General features: G+C 43.7%; 1 protein-coding gene across 1 annotated transcript; it reads left to right on the forward strand.

Annotated features, from left to right (window-relative positions):
* Nucleotides 1–149: 149 nt before the first annotated feature.
* On the forward strand, nucleotides 150–21,642 carry RBP2 (retinol binding protein 2). Its single transcript, XM_036219430.1, has 5 exons — nucleotides 150–328; nucleotides 2,601–2,723; nucleotides 13,084–13,262; nucleotides 19,661–19,762; nucleotides 21,318–21,642. Exons 2-5 carry the CDS (start codon nucleotides 2,651–2,653, stop codon nucleotides 21,366–21,368), a joined length of 405 nt encoding a protein of 134 aa, XP_036075323.1. The 5' UTR covers nucleotides 150–328; nucleotides 2,601–2,650; the 3' UTR covers nucleotides 21,369–21,642.
* The last annotated feature ends 226 nt before the right edge of the window (nucleotides 21,643–21,868 follow it).

Below are 21,868 nucleotides of genomic sequence, written 5' to 3' on the forward strand. Positions count from 1 at the left end.
TGAAGGAATTTCAGGTCCTTTTCCTCCTGGGTCTCCATCCAGGTGAAACAAATCTGATGAAATATCTAGTTTCCACAATAAGCACATTTAGTTGAGCCAGTCATACAAGTTACAGGAAATTGCTCAAAGGGAGGGGAAGGAGTGGGCTCTGAGGAGAAGCTGAGTCAGCATCCAGCTGATGCCATTTACCTGCTTTTGAAAGGTCTTCACATCTCATGAGAAGAAGAGAGGGCTGAGCTGGGCAGACTTGAGCCTGAGACGCTGCCTAGCTTCTGGAAGGCAGTGAGGAGCCCAGCTGCCAACAGTCAGATGCTCCTGAGGACTGCAGGTAAATGCCTGGGGATCTCTGTTGTGCTTGCTCTTAGCTGACTGATTTATCTCAGACCCAAGCTTCTTGAGAGACCCACACCTTCACTTTTTAGTGTGGTCTCCACAAAGTTTCTTGCAACCTAGGAAGACCGGTTTATGGCTGATGAGTTTTCCCAGTGTTAAGAGTCACCTAAGGGATTCCACAGAGAGATATGTAAGTTCCAAAGTGGAGATGCCCAGAGAACTGAGAAAATGGAACATCCAGTATGTGATTTGTTAGTATATGTGGAAACTTAAGGGGCCCTGGAACAGAATTTTTTTTTAAGCAGGAATTACTTTTTTTTTTAATTAATTAATTTTTTAATGGTGACATTGGTTAATGAAATCAAGTTTCAGCTGCAAACTTTAACAGTAAGGCACATGTATATTTACACTATGTGTTCGCCTCCCATAGTTAGATTTCTTTCTGTCACCACATATTTGACCCCCTTGACCCCGTCTACCTCCCCCCACCTCGCACTAGAACTTTTGAAATTGGGGGTCTGCTGCCAATTCTACAATAGGTGATCCTTCTTGACTAGAAGGTGTGGGGCAACACTGGCTGAGTTGGTGATTGGCAATCACCTTCTTTCAAACACTGTCCCTCACTTTTTACCCCTAGTACCCACCCCCCTTTCTTCTACATACACAGATTTGAGACCAAAGAGCACATTGAAGCTGCGTTTTGTTGAGGGCATATGAAAAGCCAAATACTTGCTAGGAGCTTAATCTACAAACCCTGGAATAAACATATGCTATGTGTCAGGGACTCTGCTAAGAGCTTTATGTTTATTATCACCTATAATTTTTACAATGACCCTGAGACTCAAAGGATGAACCCGATAGTCAAAGAAGGTGAGTGTTCAGGGGTCCCACTGTCAGGAAGTAGTGAAAACTCGGTTCAAAACTTGGTGTGGCCAACTCTGAAACTTTTTAAAAGACTATGTTTTCTGCGGTAGGAGGTGAAAAAGGGGAAGAGATTAAAAAGTACAAATTTGTAAAGATGTAAAGTATATTATAAGGAATATAGTTAATAATATTGTAATAACTATATATTAGATGAGTACTAAATTTACTGGGGGTGATCACACTGTAAGTTATATAAATGTTTAATCACCATGTGGTACACCCAAAATTAACATAATATTATATGCCAACTGTAATTGAAAATTATTTTTTAAAAAAAGATTCTACATTTCCTCTCCATGGGTTTCTTCTTCTATTTCTATTACTCTCTAAAGCAGGTCTTAAAATGTGGTCTTAAACCAGGAGCACTAGTGCCACCTGGGAACCTATTGGAAATTAAATTTTTGGACCCTACCTCAGACCCATTAAATCAGAAATTCAAGGGTAGCACCCAACAATCTGTGTTTTAATAAGCCCTCCAGGTGAATCTGACGCATGCTAGAGTTTGAGAACCCCTGCTCTAGAGGTTCCTAAGTTTGTAAGGGTCTTGAAGTAGAGTCTCACTGTCCCTATATGCCTGCCATCTGGCCTCCCTCCATGTCCTGCTTGCTTTCAGCAGATCCATGCTTCTAGAAGGTACTTTTCTTGAGTAACCCTGCTGCTTAGAGGCCCTCGGGGAAGAAGCAAGCGAGAGTTAGGCTCAAGCTGCTCTTCCATGCTGACTTTAGCACACTGCTGAAGAAAGAGCTTTGGAGCCAGGCAGGCCGAGGTTTGAATCCCAGCTTAAGCCACTTACCAGTTGTTATTAGATATGTGATTTAACCTCCTTGAGCAGTTCTCATCTGTAAAATGGAGATGATTAATCGTAACTCGGAGTTCTTAAAAGGTGAAACAAGATGAAAAATACAGGCTAGTCTTACAGAGTAGGGTTGAGGGCCACAGATGAGAGTTCCCATCGTTTTGGCTTCATCAGCCAGACTAGAAGTGCTAGCTGCATGGCCGACAGACTCCAAGTTTGAGGCCTAGGAACTGGTGGCCTATAGTGCATGCAGGGTGGGTACTGGCTATTTATTTTTCTCAGGTGCTGGGTGGAGTGTTCTGTGTGGGTCCACAGGCTCTGTGGGAGCCCAGCCAGTGAAAATGAGCTGCTCCAGGACCCTGCATATGGTGGGGGTCACCGAGACACCCATGCCTGGCCAGGATTTTGCATGTAGTCCTGAACTTTGCAAAGGGAAGGAAAGTTCCTTTGGGCTGTGCTTATCACCTTTGAACCTGTTATCTTCAAAGTCATAAATGTGATCCACTAGGCTATAAAAGTGACTCATTTCAACATGCTTTCCCTGCAGCCTGCTCCTTGACATCTGCCACATACTCACAGTAACCAGAGGCCACCACCATGACAAAGGACCAAAATGGAACCTGGGAGATGGAGAGTAACAACAACTTTGAAGGCTACATGAAGGCCCTGGGTAAGGAGGAGGCTGAGGGTGAGTGAGGGAGGGCAGCTTCAGGAGGACTGAGGCCTGGTCCTCCAGGCAGTGCCGCCGCGCAGTTCCACAGCCATATAAATTCTCTGAGGCTCAGATTCCTTGCCTGCGAGTTGGGAATAATAATACATGAGATTATGTCTAGAATGTCCTTAACATAGTACCTGACACACAGAAAAGATACACTGAGTTGAGGACACATATACACACCCACATGCAGACACGCATGCATGCATACACTAGTAAAGCCAAGCGTGAGAGGATACTGCAGTAGCTCCCCTGCCTTGTGACAGCCATCTCTTATATAACCAGTTGGGCCTGATATTATCCACGAATGACCCCTATATTGCTCTTTTGTCAGTCTTGTAGTGGGAAAGCAGAAAAGTGGCTAACATCTCTCTCAGCCCAGAGGAAATCAAGCCTGCAGAAGGCTCGGAAAGGCTTTTGTCATATAGATTAAAAAAAGTGCTGCTTATCTGGCTTCTGAACTAAGCTCCAGGCCAGGGGCTCAATCAGTGTGTCAACTCAGTTGACTCTTGCGGGATCTCTTGTGGGGCTGTCAGAAAACACTGGAAACCAGCAGAACTGGACCCACAGAGGGAAGCTCACTTCGCTGGGAAGCTATCATGGGCCAGGCACTGAGCGAGGAGCTTTGGCTGCCCATCCTTATTTCAGCCTGCAACAGCCTCCTGACCATCTTTTCCACCTTTAGTGGTCTCTGCACAGGGAATTCCTGGCTGGAACTTCCCCGTGCAAAACCTGAGAAATAAAGGCTGCGGGCAGGTGGGGTAGGAGGTCTGATGGGAAGTCTCACTAAAAATGGATGTCATGGATTTTTCTGTGCAACGAACTTTTAGTTTGATGAACATTTCCATTGCATCAGTGAATAAGGAAGGCTATGACATGTTTGGCAGGGATTTTTGTTGTTGTTGTTGTTCCTGGCTATCTTACCTCAGTATACATGAGATGGCAGGAAGGAAGCAAAAATCCTCCTCCCAGAGCCCTCGCCCTAGTGCACCTGTTTAGCACCCTGAATGAGCCCTGCTGTGTCGTGTGACCCGAGGAAGTTGCTCCAGCTCAAGACCATGATGCTTCATGCAGAAATGCCTCAGCTGGAGTCGCCTTCCTACCACGAAGACGAGTCACCTGACCCCTCTCACTTGCCTACGGGGACATGAGTAGGGCGGGCCCTGGCAGTGATTGAAAACAGGTCTCAAGGGGCTCAGCTGGGATTCCAATTCAATCTGCGGGTAAAAAAATGGTCTGGTGCTATAGAACTATAATTTCGGACAAGATCATACAGAGGAGGAAACCAAACCAGAGGGACCAATATACCTGAGGCTTTCTCTCTGACCTAGACCAATTTTTTAACCTTTCAGAACCAGTTTCCCCATCTGCCAAATAAGGCAGCCTTGCCTATTTCTCCAGATGACATTGGAAGTGGTTGTGGTTTGGTATGATTGAAAGCACTTTAACAAGGGCTGTCTGGGTTTCAGGGTTTCAGCAGCATGCTGAACAAGTGGGACTCAGGGAATATAATCAGAAAGTAACTTTGTCTTTTGCAAATAATAAGCCCTGTGGTGACATTAGGTATAAAATCCAGTCTCAGTTCAGTTTTCAACTCTGCAGGGTGAGCCCTGAAGCCTCTTTCTCTAGATTAAAGGTGAGAGGCGAGCACTCTTATCACCCTCTGTCCCTTCTGGGGGGGGTTGGGGGATGCAGGGCACACTGTGAACTCTCTCTAGAAAATCCTCTCTCTAAAAACAGCTTTCCTCTGGCCTCCTTCATACCAACTTACACCTTCAATGTCGTGAATGTGATGTTTGGATAGCTCTGTCGTAGGTATCCATGGTATTAGATACCTTCAGTTAAATCTTCTGATTTAGCATCATACTACAATGATTCTACTCTAATAAGAGTACCATTTCAGCTCTGCGATGTAGAGGGGGTAGTGTAATCCTTTCCTGATTGATACCATAGGTGATAGTACTAGTTAAACCCAGAATGTGGAAACGCTTGGTGCCTCGGTTTACCCAGCCGCCGATAGCTCACAGTGTCGCGCAGTCCCAGGAAGTTGCTCCAGCTAATGTCCATGATGCCCCATGCAGAAATGTCTCAGCTGGAGTCACCTTCCCACCATGGAGACAAGACACTGGATTCTTCTCACCTTCCCAGAGGGACACATAAGTGGGGCAGGCACTGGCAGTGACAAAATGAGTCTCAAGGGGCTCAGCTGGAAGCAGCTAAGGTGAGGCCACCCTGCCAGTTTAACCTGCTAAAAGCAAACCAGCAGGCCTGGATAGTTTCCTCCACACCCGCTCCACGAGGCAGGAGTGCCTTTTCCAACACTAACATGTCAGTGAAGCTTGCCTGCCTTGCCTTTTTGAACATGAGGCCCTGGGCATTCAGGAAGAACGTATGTGGACATCTCAGCAAATCCCAGGTGTATAAATATTAGTAAGTATAATGTTACTCCCTGCCGTAGACCCGTCACTTTCTTAGCTTGTAACACCCAGCACTAGAGAATCAGCTTTCTCTGTGAGCCTGGTCACTGGTTCAGTAGAGAAAGAAAGACTCCAGGTGACTCATGCCACATACCAGCCTCCCCACATGACTCACTGCTAGCCGCAGCAGAATGACATGTCATGGCCACCTTTGGTTTTGCCCCAAATTATCAAAGTTGTTAATTATCAAAGAGTGAGTGCCAAGGGTCAATGCTACATCCTCTTCTGCCTCCATAGATACTTGGTGTTTCTTGAGGCCCTTGACTGTTTCTTGACAGCAAGGAAAGCGGCTGATAAACTCTTTTATCCTGAGGAATGTGTCACATCCTGAGGTCCTCCTCAGGCTGGATCAGGGAGCAGGAGTTCTCTTCAATTTAAAGACGAGACCAAGAAGGGCAGGTCTAAAAATGAGATCCCAGTGCTACGAACGCTGACTGAGCATCCATTGACTGCCCAGGAGTGAGGCCAATACTGTACATACATGGGGAAGTCATTTGATTCCTCCCCCAAAGCTTTAGAAGTCACTTACAGAAGCAGGGGGTTGTGCCATCTGAGGCAAGATGAAGCCCAGTCTCTGTTCTCAAGGGGCTCAAACTGGTGCAAACAGTCAGGTTATAGCTGTGCACAAATGTTGCTCCTGTTTTCTTATTACAGTGTGACAAATCACCCATGAAACAGTGTCTTGGATCAACAACAATCATTTTATTATTATCTTGCATGGTTATGGGGGGACATCAGATTCACCTACGTGGCTCTCACTGGGGTCTCTCTTTTAGCTGCAGTTGGACAGCAGCTGAGACTGGAGCCATCTCAAAGTCTTCCTCCCCCTGCACCTGGTAGTTGGTGATGGCCAGCAATAGACCTCAGCTGGGGCACATTGATATAAAATCTAGAGTACAGGGTGGAGTCAGGGACAAAGATGGAAGGGATGATTTCTAGCTTGTCAGGTGAAGAATCTGAAGCCCAGAAAAGTGGGAGGACTTGCCTGGGGTTGTTGTGGCTGGGGTGTGGTGGAACTCAGAAAGGAGTCCAGTCTGTCTGCTTCTAACACCCAAGCTCTTTCCACAGCACTATTCTAGGTGGGGGTACAAGGCACAGAAGTAGGGGAAAAGGGGCTTCATTTTGAGCAAGGTTTGTTGGGATGGGGACAACCAAAGGAGACAGGTAGGACCCTCAGAAACATTGCGAGAGAGATATTCAGGGTCCCTAAACAAAAATAAATGAGTGAGTGAATGAGCGAGTGAGTGAATGAGTGGAAGGGAGGACAGGAAAGAGGAGAGGGAGGGAGGAAGGAAAGAAAAAAATGTCCGATCACCCAAGGAGGAGTCAGCGTCACAAAATTTTGGTTCCTGCTGGTGCTCACAAGTCAGTGAGGTCATACACCTTGCCAAAGTCTTTATTTGAGCCACATGACACCGAATGCACTTTCAAACAGAGTAAGCATTGGGATGGGGTGGTGGGGGGATGGAAAAAGCCCAGGCGAAGAAAAGTTTTGTTCCTTCCTTGCATGTACTGGCAGTACCTCCACCCTGACGCCACTGGTAAATATTAGACAATGAGTGATGAGGTGGATTAGTGCAAGGGGAGCAGGGAGGCACCCCAGAGTCTCCAGCCTGCCTCTACTGGCCAGAGAAAATTTTAAACCTATTTGGAGATGTCCATGAGAGAAGGAGAAGAGGAGGGAGGCAGGGGGACAGGCCAATTCCTGGCTAAATATGTTGTCTGGAGGAAGAAATGGCATGGAAAAATAGAGAAGATTGCTCTTCCACTCTGCTTTTCACAATTGCCTAAGAGTGCTGATGATTTGAGAATTAAGAAGTCCAGGTTTGAAGCGCATTGAAGCTGTACTTGGAATGGGTCTCAGATTTCATATGATGAATATGTGTGCATCTCTGCTCTTTAATTTACAAAGAGCACCTGCCCTTTTAGCCTGCAACTTTAGCTTTTTTCACAAGCACATTACAAAGCATTTGAATGTTGAGTAGCATACTCATATTTCAACTTTATGGCTTGCATTGTTCAAAATGCAGTTATGAAAAGTATGCTTTTAATAAAGTCATTTCAGTGTTGTTTTTTTTTCTTCTGCAGCAGCTACAAGCCATATATATTATTCAAAAATAGCTTGCCTTTGAACCTTTTCCTCTGAGATAGAAATTCATTTTACCTAGCTATAAATCAGGCTCGAAGCTACCTTTAATCCAGAAAAGCAGATAAAATATATTTGATAGCCCTGGTGTTAAAATACTATATCAGGAAAATAATTTTCTCTGCAAAGTACAAAGAGGAAGTGTTTTTGCAATCTATATGTGTGTGTGCATGTGTGTATTTTACAGCTGCAGGTAAACTTTTTTCTTTTCTTTTCTTTTTTTTTTTTTTGATTAGAAATATCACGAATCTACCAACAAAACATTTGGCTCCCTTCCCTCATGTGGAGCACAGGTGACATGATTAACTAGCCTGCGTAAACGCTAAAGGGTGGCCAAGAGGCCACGCCATTTTTCAATCTGGAGAAGTATGTTTGATTCCATTTACATTGAGCCCCTAACACGATTCCCCCGGCACTGGTCAGAAAGATTGACTAGGGATGGTGTTTCCAGGACAAACCAGTTCCTTTGGCAATAGGCATTTTTAGCTGCGATCTACCTTTCTAAGCAACCAAGGACAAACAATAATTTTTGTTAGGGAAGCCTTAGTTGTGAATGATAAACGGAATGTATTTGTAGACAAATTTTCAGGAGCTCCAGCCTAACTCCGAACTCACCACTAGAGAAAATAGACTTGCTCGCTGAGGGACACTTCAATTCTAAATTTCTCTCTAATTCCCAATTCTTTCTTAGTTGTTTCATTTGCAGGAGACCCCTTCTTTGTTTTATCTGGGTAATATGTGACCCGTGGGTTTCTTTCCCATCTCCTAACGGGTTCCAGCAGCAGGGCATAGCACAGCATGCATGGACTTAGCACAGAGGACCAGAGTGGGAGCTAAAGTCAGTTCTACCCACTGGCCAAACCAGGCAGTGAGGAAGCCAGGGAAATGCTTGTGAAACAGGCCAGGGCAAAGTGAGGGAGGGAGTAGATCAGCTACCATCCTGACTGTTTCTTCAGAATTCAGGGCCCTTGGGCTGCAGATGGCTGTGGAGACGTATAAATGTGACCCAAATATTTCACTCCTGACTAATTACCAACCTAGTCACTGATTTTGATCTGAATAGAAAAGACCAAGGCATGGAGGCCAATGCACATAAAGGCTCCACTCTTTGGCACTGTGTAAAGCATTTTATCATCATTTTAAGTGAATTCTTATATTAAATGACTATAAGATAAGCCTTTTTCTTCCCACTTTACTGTGAGACAACTGAGGCTCAAAAAGAGAAAGTGACATCATTGGGAAATCAGGGCCGGGATTTAGACCTGGATCTCACCCTCACGTCCATTCTTTTGTACCAGTAATTCTAAACTGTAGCGTACACAGAATCACTTGGAAGGCTTGTAAAAACAAGCAGGGCCCAACCCCCCCTGTAGGTCTATGGTGAGCCCCAGAGTTTACATTTCTAAGAGGTCCCAGGTACTGTCATGCTGCCAGCCCAGGGACCTCACTTTGAGAACCACTGTCCTAGAACATGTTCCCCCATTAACCAATCCATAAGTGTTTCTCAAGCAGCTACTTTGTGCCCAGTCCTGGGCTGCGTTATATGATGACACAGAGCAAGGCAACAGCAGTGTCCCTGTCCTCAAAGAGGTGAGACTTTGGAGGAAAGAATCAACCCCCAGAAAAAGTCAGGAAAATACCAGGTAGTAATCACTGCTTGGCCTTTTGACTAAGATCAAGTGAAAATACCAGGTAGTGTCTCCTGGGGTGTACAATAACATGCCCTGGGAACCAGGCGAGGAAGGAAGCAAGAAAGAGCAGAACAGGCTGGAGCAGGCAAACCTGGGGCTGGGCCTTATGAGATCTGAAGAGCTGGGAGCGCAGATGCAGGGATTCAGAAGCAAACATACAGGGAGTATCTGGAAAAATGAGAAGGACTCCGAGTAAACAGACCTGTGAGATCAGGGGACTTAGTGATGGTGATTACGATGATGCCAGCAGCTGCCATTTACGGTGCCATTACCACAAGCCACCAGCCACTACACAGAGCTCTTCAGACACACTATCAAACTTAATCCTCGAAATAACCTGAGGCAGTTAACAATAGCTCCACTTACAGACACTGTTCTCTGCTGCTTCTAGGACTGGACATATACATCCAGCCATGTGACTGAAGTTAGACACATGGACATAAGCTGACATTTTTCTGGGAGGAGGAAAGAAACATGAGTTGGAGTGTGACATGTTAGCCCTCCACCTACTGCAAGCACGCATTTATATTGACTAGAATAGGGAAGATCTTCTTTAGTGGCTTTTAGCAATTTTAAGGAAGGATTCATTTAAGTCAGAAATCCTTGACCACTTGGTCCTGTCTAGCCTTCTCCCTTACAAACAGTCCAGCAGTTGCCTCAAAAGGAGAAATATTGAACAGACCTTTCCATAACTGAGGACTCAGGTGACTGAGACAAATGCCTCAGAAGGGGTTTGGTCAGTCCTTTTCGTATTATGTTCTGTGGATCGTGCGGCCAGGTGGGTTCCCCACCACAAAGCAGTTCTATGGCCACACGAGGTTGGGAAAGGCTACATCTCGTATCCTCCAGCTGGACTCACAAAGCATCTTTCCTAGATTAAAGGCTCCGCGACATGCTTCAGTACAGAAACCAGCCTCTCTTGGTTTTAATTTCTCATTTTCCAACCTTAGTTGATGACGGGATTTTTTTCTTTTTGATTAGTAAATATTATATGTATCTGAGCCCTACGGCAAACACAGTGGGACACCGTGGTCTCTGTGATTGCTGGCTGAGATGCCCAGAAATGTTTACAGTATAAAGGGTCACTCGTGTCCCATGGCCTGCAGGCTGTGTGTCATGGACATGCCCAGATATGATTCCGTGAGCTTTAGAGCTGAAGCCAATTGAGCTGTTAGAAAACACGTAGAGGTTAGAGTGTGACTGCTCCAACTCAGACTCCTTAAAGAGCCCTGGAACCAGAAAACAATTGCTGTCTGGTGGGGACAATAGGCTTGAGGTCTGGGGCAGATAAACCATTCCAAACAGGGAGGTCTTTTCCAACTGGATCCAGAAGTCCTTGTGGCTCCAGGGGAAACATAAGGAAGAATTAGAAGTTACTGCTATCTCAGGGAGCCATGGAAAGTACACAAACTAAGAAGGTCTGACCTGAGGAGATGGGCCAGCCCAGAGCTTGTGGAGCACAGTGCTGGTCCTGGAGACAGATTGTCCTGGGTTCAAGTCCTACCTCCATTGCTTTCTCACTATCTAACCCAGGGCAAGTGACACAGCTTCTTTGAGCCAGTTTCCTCCATGGTAAATTAGAGATAATATAATACTTATCTCATGGGTTTGTTGAGAGAATAAAGTGAGGGAGGTTTCTCCAGGGAGGTTCCACCATGGGGCACCATTCCTGATTAGTTCTAAGGCATGTCTTCGTCATCACCCCAAATATGAGCAAGAGTCCATGCAGCATGACCCCCCTGACTCACATTACCTAAAACCCAGCTAGTATGTTCCCCCATCAAACTAGTTCATTCTTGGACTTCCTTGACTCTCACCTCTCGCCTTGGTCATACAAGCTCAAAACCACTGTTTTGTCCTCCCAATTTGATTCTTCTACACAGCCATCCAATTATCAAACCCTCGTGGTCGCTGTTTCAGCTGTGTATGTTTAGACTAGTCGCTTAACCTCTCTAGGCCTCCATGCCACTGCCTATGACATGAGTAGATGCTTAGGCAGTAGCTTTCAGATTTTTTGAAACCATAGAAGTCTTTCTCCAAACAGGTCTCTATGAAGAAGTCCAAGGTTTCAAACTATCCAGAGATTCTGGGTCTGGGATAAGACCAGCAGTCTTTAGTTTTTATATGATGAGCAGCCAGCTTTGGGACTCACTGGTGAATTTTTAGACATGGAAATTTTTCAACGAATAGTGCAGAACAGTAGCTGAGCAAGGCACTGGCATTCATGTACCAGTTTGTGCCAACTTTAACATAATTTCTTTTCAACTTAGGATGCAAGTATGTAAATTATTTTACCTCCTGGGCTGCTTGATGTTATTTAAAATTATTCTCTTATAATAAAAGCTGACTCTATACAATTTAGGGTCCAAGGGACCAGCCAGGGCCCTCACTCATGCAGATGTAATCCTGTCATTGTCCAAACAGCGAGCTCGGGCTTCTCCTTGGTTCTTTGCGAGAAGGAGAAGAATAGTTACCAAGGAGGGATTCAGAAGAAAATGAGTCAGAAAGGCAATGGGGAGAGAGAGGGAGGGAGGTCATGCTTGGCTACTTACTGCGGAAGGACAGCAGAAGGGGTGGGTTCTCAGCCAGCAGAGATGTTAATTCTCAAACTGACATAAGCTCCCTGAACTGTTGGTAACTGCTAGTCTCTCCTGTGGACACAATAGTATTTATCCCCCAGCAGACAGCGCAGAGTGTGAGGTTTAATCACCTACCTGTCATAGAGATGAGGCTGGAACTCTCAGGAAAACAGCCCTCAACGAACCTGAACTGCTCTTACTCTTGAGGTTATTATTGCCCTTGGGATAAAAGGATTCAATCTCATTGCTTTTGAAATCTCCCAGGTGGACTTTCAAAAAAAAAATTAAAGATTTAGATTAGTATTCAAAGATATCTAAAGAATTTACAGACATAAAGGGGGTCAAATATGATTTGACTAGAGACTAAGAGCTTAATGATGTTCATAGCAAAGATAGAAATTTAGCAGTTCCAGAATTATCCTCTGTTTCTAGATCTATTCCACAGGACAGTGACTTTTTGGCTTGGGTGACATTTTATGCATGACCAAAGGATTTGCAAGAGGTAGACTCAGCACTTAGCTTCTTACTGTAAAATGCAAAGATTAGGAAATGAAACACCCTGTCAAGGGCATGCTCCCTTTTACTTACTAATGGTCTGTAAGAGATAAACAAGATTTTCTTTAAAATACGAAGACAAAAAAAAGCTGTAGATGGAATAAATGCAGCAAAATCTTGATAATTGTTGAATCTGGGTGATGGGTGTATGGAGTTCCTTGTACTCTCCTTTGGTTTGTTTGAAATTTTTCATAATAAAAATATAAACAATTATCTATCTTTTCCTTAAAAACAACAAAAGAAACTCTAGGCGAGTTTTTATTAAGTAACCAGAATATGCTTAAAGCTGTACTGAGGGCCATGACTGAGGGAGAACATCCGAGCTAGATAAGCTCCCAACCTACTTTAAAAATGGAAGTTTGTACGTATGCTTTCCTGCTGTGGACATTAACAAAATTTCCTCATTACCCATGATCTAGACTGGTTATTTTAAACAGTCCTTTTTTTTTTTTTTTTTTTTTTTTAACCTATGAAGTCTCTTGTTCAGCACACTCTTAAAAGGAAACTCAGTATGTCAGACAGAATGGAGCTGCTGTGGTGGAGGGGTGTGGATTCACGGGTGCGCTGTGTGTCTGTACATGTGCACAAGCACGAATTGGAGAGTTGCAGCTCAAGAGTGAGCCCCACCTGCTACATCCCCCTCCTATCATGGTTCCTGAGGAGACGCATGTAACCCCAGGTTTCCTAACAATTGACCGAGATGTCCAAACTGGCCATGTGCAAGACAACTCTTGTTTTACACTTAAGCAAAGAAAGGTAGCCTGCTCTAATCTTTGTCTCTGGTCTTGATCGCTTGGCCTTGTTTTTTAAAAAATGAATGAGTCTAACTGAGCACATCAGAACCTCCACAACTCCCTTTGCCAACAGATATTGATTTTGCCACCCGCAAGATTGCAGGACGTCTAAATCAGACAAAGATCATTGATCAAAACGACAATCACTTCAAATCAAAAACCAACAGCACATTCCGCAACTATAACTTGGATTTCACTGTTGGAGTGGAGTTTGAGGAGTACACCAAAGGCCTGGACAACCGGAACGTTAAGGTACTAACCTGGGCAGGTGTTTTTTACTTATATACTCTGCAGGGACTGGCCATTTGGCTTCACTAAAAAGAAAATGACAGAAACAGACTGGAAAGGGGGACCAGAATAGGCTTAATAATGCTAGCAATAAGTATCATTATTTTATGTAGGAAGAAGCAAGCTGACTTCTGCACTAAGCCTGTGAGCCAAAGAGAGATTAAAGGATGCTTGCCTTGTCAGGATCTGGGTTAGGAAGTCAACTTATATACTGACATGAACTTGGAAAATGAGGAGGATAGGACAAGGTGGACTATCATGGCAGGGAATGGTGACTCTGTGAGTTGGATAGCATAGCTTCATTAGCAAGGCAGCCCTGCTCAGCACCAGCCATGCGTTGCAGTGAAGGACTAAGGCCTCATGTTCTCAGATTTTTTTTTCTTTTCAAGAGATATTGACAATTCATATGCTTTTATATGAAACATCTCAATTTTAGATGATCCCAACTCATTAATTTTTAGAAAAATGCAATGCAAAGCAAACAAAAAATTCAATATATAAAATGAAGTCAGGGTTTCTCCAGTTCTAGTATCTTAGAGAAATCTCTGGCAAGTTTGTGGCTTCTGATTCAATATCACCTTAACTCACAGGATATAATAATAAAAAAAAATTTCCATGCATCAGAAGACCAGACTTATAGCTGCTTGAATTGTGTGGGCTTAGGTAGAACCCTGAAAGTGAGCAGACTACTCTGAGTGCATAAATGGGGAATTATTTCAAAGCCAAAGAACTGGAGTCTACAGAAGAGGCAAGCCCTCACCAAGAGGAGCAGTTTGTAAATAAGGCAGAGTGGTACCGGCAGGGAGAAGTGGGGTGGTGATGGTGAAATCAGGGGTAACAAGTCCCCTCTCCCTCAGGATCACCATGTGGTATTACAGCCTACTGACCAATTATTGCAGTGTTCACACTCACACTCAGGGCACTTGTCTTTGGTTTTCCAAATCGAATTATACCTGGTTGTCCCCACTACCAGGAATGGGGGGGGGGGGAATCTAATCTAAGTCAAATTTAAGGATTTCCTCACCCCAGTCTTAGCATCATACAAGAACCCCAGGGATCACACTGTCCAGGAAAGAATTTCCCATTTGTTATTTAGTATGGTTCCCATCAACGGCTCACTGTCCATGCCCATGGAGTTTATACGAGGGTGGGCAGCTTGAATATTCTTAGCACCAACCCCTCCTATGCCATTTCAGCCACCAGGACCTCTTTCCCAGGCTCCCAATGTGCCTATGCTCTCACTACTAGCAGAGCGCCAGTCTCTCAGAGTGCCAAAAAGATGCAGGGCCCTCTGCCCCGCCCTTCCCCATTCACCATGAGCCCTACTCTCCCCAGAGCTCTACTCTTCTCTAGTGCTTCCAGGAGCTCTGTCAAAGTCAGAGGTTTCAGCTCTCCCCTATAGCAAGGGACATGAGCTCTGTCTTCTTTCCTGGGCTTGATAGGAAAAGTTGTCATCATTCTCTGGTACTGACTCTAAAGCCAAAAGAGCAGGACACATTTATTTTATTTTTCAAGTTGTCCTGCAGCATTGATAATCTCAGCCAATCATGTCAAAGTTGAATTATATTTAGTGCTCCTTGCTAAAGAAAAGTAGAAAATGAAAAGCACCTTGGAAATGCTTCCATCAGAGCAATCTTGGCACGAGAGCCAAAGCTTCCGAGCCATGGAATGGCCCCTTGTGAATCCCTCCCTGCGAGGTTGATAGATGGACAGGGCTTTTCTGAACTGTGTGGTTGGAAGGCTAATTCATCAGATAGCAGAATTGATAGGAAAATTTGATCAGAATTTTTGCATCACTCTGCTGTTCTAACCTAATCAGTTCAGAAAAGATTCATTTTCCCTGATCTTTCCATTTGGGGTGTGGCTATTGAAAAACAGACCTCCTCTCTCTGACTTGTTCTTTTATCGCCTTTGATAGCAGAGAACTCGTTCTTCCTGAAATATATCATATCTTTTCAGCCCTTTCTGTCCCTTAAAGTATTTGTCTGTTAACACCCACTCCTCTTCTGTCTCTCCACTTTCCACTTTTTTTCCTTTCCCTGAAGAGAGAGAATCCTCTTTTCCACTTCTTGTCTCTGCTTTGCCCACAGGAACAAGTTGAGGCTAACACACACACACACACACTCACTCACTCACTACTAGGGGCCGAGAAGTATCCAGGACAGAGTTTGCTCGATCTCCAGCAAAGGGCTGAACACAAAGCAAGTGCCCTCAGGACTATCTACTCCCTATAACTTGACTGGAACCCTTCAGCTAGAAAGGGGTGACAGTGAATGGGTGAATCTTTCTCTGGTACTGACTCTAAAGCCAAAAGAGCAGGACACATCTCTGATTAATTTCTGTTGCCCACATGTGATGGCACACCTGAATGTAGCCACAAACTGTGTGTCTGTGTGCATTCATGTGTGTGCGTGCAGTACTCACACTCTTATTCTCCAGGGCTCCACTTCTCTTTGGTTACCCTCATGAGTCCTTCTAAAAATCTCCCATTCATCAGGGAGATTTGGGAGGAGAGGTATGTTTGGAGGGGGAGATTGCAGCAGAGGCTCAATAGGGCCCTAAAATGCCGAGTTCTTTGTCATCCTGGAGCAGCAGCAATAAACCACATTGATCATGGGGTCAACTCTTCTCTGAGGGGCTCAGGAACTCCTTCTTCCTTCCTGAAGGCCATATCTTTCTCACTGCCTCCGCTGATTAGTTTTTAAGAGAATTTAAAACCCCTTTCGAAAATATACAAGTTACCTCAAATAATACTATATTTAAAAGAAGTAATTGATATCCAAGCAATGGAATATTATGCAGTCATAAAAAGGAATGAAGTACTGATCCATATTACAACATGGATGAACTCGGAAAACATTATGCTAGGTGAGAGAAGTCAGACACAAAAGGTCATCTATTATCTGACTTAAATGAAATGTCCAGAATAGGCAAATCTATAGACAGAAATATCCAGAATAGGTAAATCTACAGTCAGAAATTTGTTGCCAGGGAGTGATTGCTAATAGGCGCAGGGTTTGGGGGGAAGCAATGAAAATGTTTTGTATTTAGATAGTGGTGATGGTTTTACAACCTTGTGAATATATTTAAAAATGAATAAATTGTATACTTTAGAAGGATGAATTTTACTGTATGTGAATTATTTCTCAATTTTAAAACAAGCAATTGGGGCAGAGAGGGCAGGGAACAGCAGGTAACGACAATGGCAGTTAAACCCACTAATGTTGTCGTGATGTCCCTAGAGAGCCCAAGAGAAAGCCTCCTCCAGGAGGCTCCCACCTCAGGGTTTGCCTGAAAGGTAGATGGATGCTGAAGAAATAACTCTTACCTGGGGGCGGATATGCTGGGAAGAGTTTAAATGTGTTAATAGTGTCTCTTTATGCTCTTAATGTAAAGAGCTATTTTCCTTTTTTCAAAAAACTTAGTTGGGAGTGATTCGAATCTACAGAAAAATTTCAAGAACATAACTAAGAACACCTATACACTCTTTACCAAGAGTTACCTATTGTTACCATCTTGCTCCATTTGCTTTATCTTTTGTAGATGCTGTCTCTCTCCCTCCCTCCTTCACTTCCTCCTTCCCTCCCTCCCTCCCTCCATCCTCTCCCTCTCTCTCTCTCTGATATACATTTTTTTTTCTAAGCCATCTGCCATGCTGCCCCTAAACAATTCAGTATGTATTCTCTAAGAATTAGGATATCCTCATATAACCACAATATAGTTATCAACTTCTATAAATTTAACATTGATACTATACCTGTATCTAATTTACCTTAAAGGGTTGTCTTAAATGACTTTAACTTTGGACATTGTGATAGGGGAAATCTCAGTGTAGGCCCATGCAGTGCCCATATATATGGACATGTGTGCACTCCAGTTGTACCATAGAAATCAAGGCAAGGAGGTGGGGTGGTTGAGTTGTTGTCAAGAACTATCATCAAAAAAGAATACACATGTTCATTTATTCCCTTGTGTGGGTTTACCTCAACACTCGGTTTTAACAAAGTCAATCACGGATATATTCAGCAAGGCTTACCAAGCACCTCTTATGCGCTGGTGACTGCTGAGTCTGAGGTTGCAGAAATGCACAACTGACATGACCTCTTTATTTATGGAGCTTATTGTCTACTGCGGGGAGACAGACACTACTTCAATTAACATGTATACCTAATTATATGTAAGACAATATGAGTGGAAGGGATTAGAAGACACAGTCCTCGCCCAAATAGGAGACATGAGTCCTTTCCCATCTATTTGGGAGGAGACTGAGTCCAAGACTGATGATGGGCAACAACATATGAATATTACTTTCTCATCTATCTGAGAGGGAACTCTGGAATATTCCCGCCAACATCTCCCTCCCAGAAGATCTAGAAGAGCAACCTGTGAATTAAGCTTCTCTAAGACATTTGCAGATGTGAAGCTTTAGATAGCCCTGAGAAAGAAGAGACATATTTCCCTTAGAAAACATGTAGAATTTTGTAGTTAAATTAACTTGGAGAATATTAATACATGCAGATGGTTAGAAAGAATTTAAACAGTAAAAAACAATTTTTTTTCTTCCTATCCTAGCCCCAGCCTCTCAGTTTCTCCCAAGGACAATCACTATTAAGAGTTCTTTTACATCCTGGCAGAGAACCTGTACAAACACATTCCCCTCTTATTTTATGCACATGGCCCCGATCCTAGCTTTTTAAAAAACTTTATACACTATGGTGACTGCTCTTCTCTGTAAGTATAGAACTGCTTCCTTTAAGGGCTGCATAGCAGGAATGAACCACACCATATTTAACCAGATGCTCTCTGACAGAATTTATGAGGCTTCTAGTCCTCTGTTGTAACAAATAATGTAGCGATGTGTTGAGGAGTGAAATAAAGAGAAGTAAAATTGTACATAAACTATATAATATGATCAAGGTCAAATATTATTTTAGAAATAGGTACACTTAACAATCTGTAAAAAACAGATTTGTACAAAACAAAACAAAACTCTGAATGTGTAAGGAGGGTGAATTAAAAAACACTGCTCAGTTTATCACCAACTTGGTTTACAAAATATAGAGAAAAGTAAGTATCTGCTCCTTAGCTAACATTGTTCGTAGAGGCATAATATGGTTTGCACACACTTGAAAGAAAATCAACCAGCATGAGGGTCGTCCCTGAGGGAGGGCGGCATGAGCAGGAAACCACTGCCTAAGTGGGAACGGCGTCATCATCTCAGGGGGTGCGTACACAAGATCGCTCCATGCAGGTGCTGGGAGAGGTAAAGGGAGGAAAAGAGTTTGGGGATGTGTAATTCGTAAATACGTGCACAGGGGTTCCTGCCTCTTGGGATTCAGTAGGTTTGTGTCTTCTCCAACCTGCTGGTCATCAAGCTTGAGTTTTGCATCTCTGCTGCCGCCTCTGTGATACTAACCAGTAGGCATTGTTGCCTAGAGGAAAGCCAGGAGCAGGTCTACCCTCCTGGCTCTAGATGACAAGGCTGGCATTGGAGCCATCTGTGTGGCCCCTGTGAGTTTAGGGTACTTCTATGCCTTTATTACTGCCCTACAGTGAGCAGTCTTAACAAGGTGATTCCTGTAGGAAAAATTCCCAGAAATAGAATTCCTAGGTCAAAGAGTATACATCATGTTATGTTTTGAAAGGTAACATAAAATTTCCCTACAATTAATTCCCTAAGATTAATACAAATCAACATATCCACCAGCCATATAGGAGGAGAGCGCCTGCTTCTCTGCAGTGTTACCACTCTTTGATCTTTGACCATATGATGAATTATATCTAAAAAACAAACAGCCTTATTTGCCTTTCTCTCATTATGAGTGGGTTGAGTATCTTATATGTAAAAGCCATCTGCTAGGGTTGTGTGTGTGTGTTTTCCCTTATAAGCTGTTGGCTCACATCCTTGTTGAATTTCCTATTAGGTTAATGATCTTTTTCTTAATGATTTGTAGGAGCCCTTTATATATAAGGGAATCAGGTCTTTGTCTGATATATATTACAGTTATTTTCCCCAGTTGTTGTTCATCTATTGACATCGAGGTATTTTCCCCTTCTAGAAATTTTATATTGTTATGTAGTCAAATTCATTATCTTTTCCTCCTCTGATTTGAAATGCTACCTGTGCCATATGATAAAATAGAGGAGTGGAATGCTTTAAAAGACAATAGAACCAGCTTTAATAAGCTGGTTTGGCTGGAATGTAGGGTGCATGTGGAAAATGAGACTGGAAGGATCTTGGCTTGGCTGAGGCTGAGCAAGTGGGGGGCCAGGAATGGCTGCAGGAATGACTGCAGTGGGTTTAGGATTGTTCAGTTTCAGTCAAGACCATATCTCATGCGTCTGTGAACCTGTCATTGCAGTCGCTGGTCACCTGGGAAGGTGATGTCCTCGTGTGTGTGCAGAAGGGGGAGAAGGAGAACCGTGGCTGGAGGCAGTGGGTCGAGGGCGACAAGCTATACCTGGTAAGTCCCAGGGTCTGCCCAGGTTCCTTCCACTGTGCTCATACAAACTACCCATTCACCTTGCCATGGGCTTTGACAAGTAAGATGGCCCTGCACTTCTCCCCTGAGCTCATGCCAAATGCATGTGGTCATATAGTCAGAAAACCATTCGCAGCTGGCTTAGGAAACTTCAGGCAGAAATCTGTATGGCTGTTTCTGTGGATGGCTCCAATTAAAATGAAAGTTCAAAATGCTGAGTTAGGGAGCCAAGACCTAAGGAGAAATGCAGGGAACCTATAAAAGACCAGCTGGGGAGAAATGTGAGGCATGGAATTAAGATGGCCCAGAGGAGGGTGGGACCAGGCCTCCTCAAAGTTATGTGGACCTATGAAAAGAGGAATTGGGGTATGGGCGGGATGAACAGGGGCAAGCTGGGCCTGGGAACTGCCTGTAGACCATGGGCATTGGCCTCTCATCATAAGCTATGTCCACCTGATCCCAACACATTTTAGGTTATTTAGAACAGAGCAGTAAGAACAATTGCTGATCTCCTTAAATAAATTATATCTGTCTAGACAGTTTGACTTTTCATTCTTCAATCTTCAAGGCAATTTATGGGTCCAGCATTGAAATAATGAAAAATCTTTCACTCCTTCATGTGTTTGGTCACTCATTTGTTAAATGAATGGCTCATTCAATGAATGGCTTTTCGTTCACTCGTTCATTCATTCATTCACCAATGGAGTCAGCCAGATACCAGGCTCCAATGTTAATATTCAGGTCACTGTGGTGCCCTTCAGAGCCATGTTTTTCTCATCTGATATCTTTATGTCGCAGGTAATGTCATCTGGTGATATATGGGAGGCACTCGCTGTGTTTCCATTGATGATTTTTCTTACCTGCTCTGGTTTGAATTACATTTTTTGTTGTTTGTTTGTTTGTTTGTTTTATAGTACAATCCCCAGTGGCCCCTAAGACAATGAGTTCATCATCACCTGCAATGATTTCATGATTGTCCTCACACTCATATTTTTCTCTCCACCCTCAATGGGTCATGAGATACCAACAAAACCTTGGGAGAGCATCTTGTTGGCACAGGCAGACCCGGGGGAGCCCTTCTGCCACCCACACCCTGTCGTTGCCTGTGCTGCCACCAACCAAGGCACTGATCACCAGAGTCCAGAAAGCCCACAAGGTGGAGGGACAGCTCACTAGCCAGCATATTCCCAGGCCCTTGCCTTCTAAACACTTCTCCCTATTAGATCTTTCTCTTCTTCAAGACTTCACTGCCTTTTATAAATTAGGCAATGTTGCTTTAATCATGAAAGTAGGAGAAATCCCGCCCAGGAGGGTAATTTCATTGCATTTTTCATTTTTATAGTTGTTCAAGCTCAATACAAGTGTCAAAATCAAATTACCGCTACCTGCGGGGCATGCCAGCCGATTGGATCTGTGAGATACACTTTCCCAGAATGACGAAGCGTCCTCTCTTATTCCAGCTTCCCTCGCCCCAAGAGGGCCAGGGGCTGGGCAGAAGGAAAGCTTGTCATCTCTCACTCACTTTCTGATGTTGCAGGAGCTGACGTGCGGTGACCAGGTGTGCCGACAAGTGTTCAAAAAGAAGTGATGGCTGAGAGGGGACCTGCCAAGCGTGTGCTCCACACTCTCAGTGAGAAGTTCTTTACTGGCTTTGAGAAGCAGCCATGGGGACCCTCCTACTCCCATTAAGGCATCTGGATGGGTTTTAAACAGAAAGAGTGTATAACAGTGACAGACATATTCTTCCTTCTTTGAAACCTGGTATTAAATGAAAAAACAAATATCCCTCCTATACTTTGAAACCCTCTATATCTCTCTCCCTTTATTTCTAAAACTATCAGTTTTCTCTATAAACAGAATTAGTAATTGCCTACAAGGTAGTTTTCTGTGTGGCTTTTGTTGTCGTTTATTGTTTAGTTTGGTTTAGCTTGGTTTGTTTGCTTTCATTCGTTTGTTTTGGGGGAGAAGGTTATTTTTACCTGGAAACATTCTCTGGCCAACATGGCATCTCCTACTAATTCTTGAATATTGCCCATTTGAGACTCATTCCTTTGGATAACACATTCATTTCTCCAAGATTCTGTTTTA

This window comes from Rousettus aegyptiacus, unplaced genomic scaffold, assembly GCF_014176215.1.
Source record: "Rousettus aegyptiacus isolate mRouAeg1 unplaced genomic scaffold, mRouAeg1.p scaffold_m13_p_4, whole genome shotgun sequence".
Classification (NCBI taxonomy): Eukaryota; Metazoa; Chordata; class Mammalia; order Chiroptera; family Pteropodidae; genus Rousettus; species Rousettus aegyptiacus.

Bases quoted from the DNA above. Each gene is read 5' to 3' on its own strand.
- RBP2 (XM_036219430.1), top strand. From the start codon at position 2,651: ATGACAAAGGACCAAAATGGAACCTGGGAGATGGAGAGTAACAACAAC. The intron at 13,263-19,660 runs GTACTAACCTGG...CTGTCATTGCAG, and splicing joins TGGACAACCGGAACGTTAAG to TCGCTGGTCACCTGGGAAGG. The intron at 19,763-21,317 runs GTAAGTCCCAGG...CTGATGTTGCAG, and splicing joins AGGGCGACAAGCTATACCTG to GAGCTGACGTGCGGTGACCA.